The sequence below is a fragment of the Ceratina calcarata genome, unplaced genomic scaffold (assembly GCF_001652005.2).
Source record: "Ceratina calcarata isolate Rehan_Ccalc_2016 unplaced genomic scaffold, ASM165200v1 scaffold2992, whole genome shotgun sequence".
NCBI lineage: Eukaryota > Metazoa > Arthropoda > Insecta > Hymenoptera > Apidae > Ceratina > Ceratina calcarata.
The window spans coordinates 1-2076 of record NW_017152381.1 but is presented as its reverse complement, the minus strand read 5'-3'; the positions used below and the strand labels follow the sequence as shown (position 1 = coordinate 2076).

The 2076-nt window shown below is 38.7% G+C and overlaps 1 protein-coding gene across 1 annotated transcript; it reads right to left on the bottom strand.

Annotated features, from left to right (window-relative positions):
- Nucleotides 1–187: 187 nt before the first annotated feature.
- Nucleotides 188–935, bottom strand: LOC113464218 (uncharacterized protein K02A2.6-like; the record flags this gene model as incomplete). Its single annotated transcript, XM_026812895.1, has 1 exon — nt 188–935. A coding segment is annotated over exon 1 (748 nt), but the record flags the coding sequence as incomplete, so codon positions are not given.
- Between the last annotated feature and the right edge of the window lie 1141 nt (nt 936–2076).

Below are 2076 nucleotides of genomic sequence, written 5' to 3'. Positions count from 1 at the left end.
AATCTAGACCGATACAATGTATCTTCAAAACGCAAGCGAACATAACAACTCTTCCCTTTGTACAAATAAGTGCGTGATTTCTAATACATTTGGATACATAGATAATTGTTCGTCGTAATTTCAATTTATCTAACATAAACCAAGCGAGAAGGCGGTTTCCGAATGCGCGTAGATCTCCGCAAAGTACAAGTTCCAGCTGGGTCAGCCGGCCCTCCATCCGATTTATCAGAGGTGCTTTTAGGATCAGCAGATTCGGAAACAGTTTCGTCTCCAATTGGGTGTTTTTGTTTATCTACTGATGACCCATATGTCTCTGGGGGCGTAGTAGGTGTGAAGTTAATCTTTAGCGGTGTATCATTACCGATCGACCTAATTTGATCAACGTGACGTTTCCAAACTCGTAAATCGTCTAACTGCACTAAGTATATTAAATTACCTAGTTTTCTTTGTACTCTACCATACTGCCATTTATTCGTATTTAGGTAGTCTCTTACAGCAACTTTTTCCCCTTCTTTAAATGTTCTGTATTTAGAACTCTCGAAGTTTTTATTTTCTGACTTTTCCGTGGGAAAAATTAAGTCCAGTCTCGTACGTAAGTCTCTACCGAACATAAGAAAAGAAGGAGTGTTCCCCGTAGTAGTATGTGGGGTTCTCCTGTAGTTTATTAAGAATTTGCATAAATTTATTTCGATATCTTTTCCATTACCGCTTAATGTTTTGAGTGTATTCTTGAACGATTGTACGCAACGCTCTGCTAAACCGTTAGTTGCTGGATGGTATGGGGGAGATAATTTGTGGATAATTCCATTTGCTTTTAAGAAATTTTTAAATTCAAAAGCTACAAACGTAGGTGCATTGTCGCTGACTAAAACAGCGGGTAAATCAAAAGTACTGAATATTTTTCGTAGCAATTGCACCGTCGTATGTACTGTCATGTTTTTCACTATGTGGATCTCTGGCCAGCGTGTGTATGCATCAACCAATATAAAAAAATAATGGTTTATAAACGGTCCCGCAAAATCAATATGCACTCTTTCAAAAGGGTTTGGTGGCTTTGTCCCACGGATGAAATGAGAATTTCGGAGGATTGTTTCTAAATTTTCTACATTGTAAGCAGTTTTTAACTTCATTTTCAATGTCCTGCGAAATTCCGGGCCACCAGCAGTAACTTCTTGCTAATTGTTTAGTTTTAACAATACCCGCATGAGTAGAGTGTAATTCGTTTAAAATCCCCTTTCGTAATGTTTGCGGTATCACAACCGTTTGTCCACGAAATAGACAGTCTTGTTGTAAGGAAAATTCCGTTTGACTTATATTGAATCGGTCTTCCTTCCTCACGTATTTCCCCGCGTGTAATGCCTCGACTAATTTCGAAAAACTTTTGTCCCGTAATGTCTCCCTCTTTAATTCATTGGAATTTATTGGTATATTCTCTAGTTGATGTATTTCGAATGCATCGGATTCATCATGGGCATCAAGATGTTCTGAATTTGTAGGTAGTCTAGACNTTGTTAGTTGTCTGTCGACCATTCAAATTACGAGCGTATATTATAGAGGCGCTAGTGTATTTTAACGGATGATCAACCCATCTGAACGATCGTTACACTCTCTCAAAAATGGATCTCGAGATGATACGCAATTCTGTACACGTGGAAGTATTCAACATATATGTATCACTATAATTAAGTAATAAATATATTATATATAGTTATTAGCAAATACTCTGCAACATTTCCTCTACCAGATTCGCGCTTTGAGAATTTTTGCTCTTCAAGCAAATCTTCGCTAAATAACCCTTAACCTTACATTTTGTGCACGTGCTTGAAATATGTTTGCATTTGTTCGCTAAATGTGAAGGGGATCCGCACCTGTAACAAAACCTTTTACTTGTATTCGTAGAATTGTCTGTCGCACTAGGCTTTTGGAACGTCTTCTTTTTGTGTACTGCGCCAAAGGTGTTTGGTTTAGCCTCCTTGACACTGTTCACTCCAGCAGGGGCCACGTTGTTCCGATGTAGTTGAGCTGCATCCTTTGCAGAAGTTTCCATGCTGACAGCTACCTCCAGTGCCCTTTCGA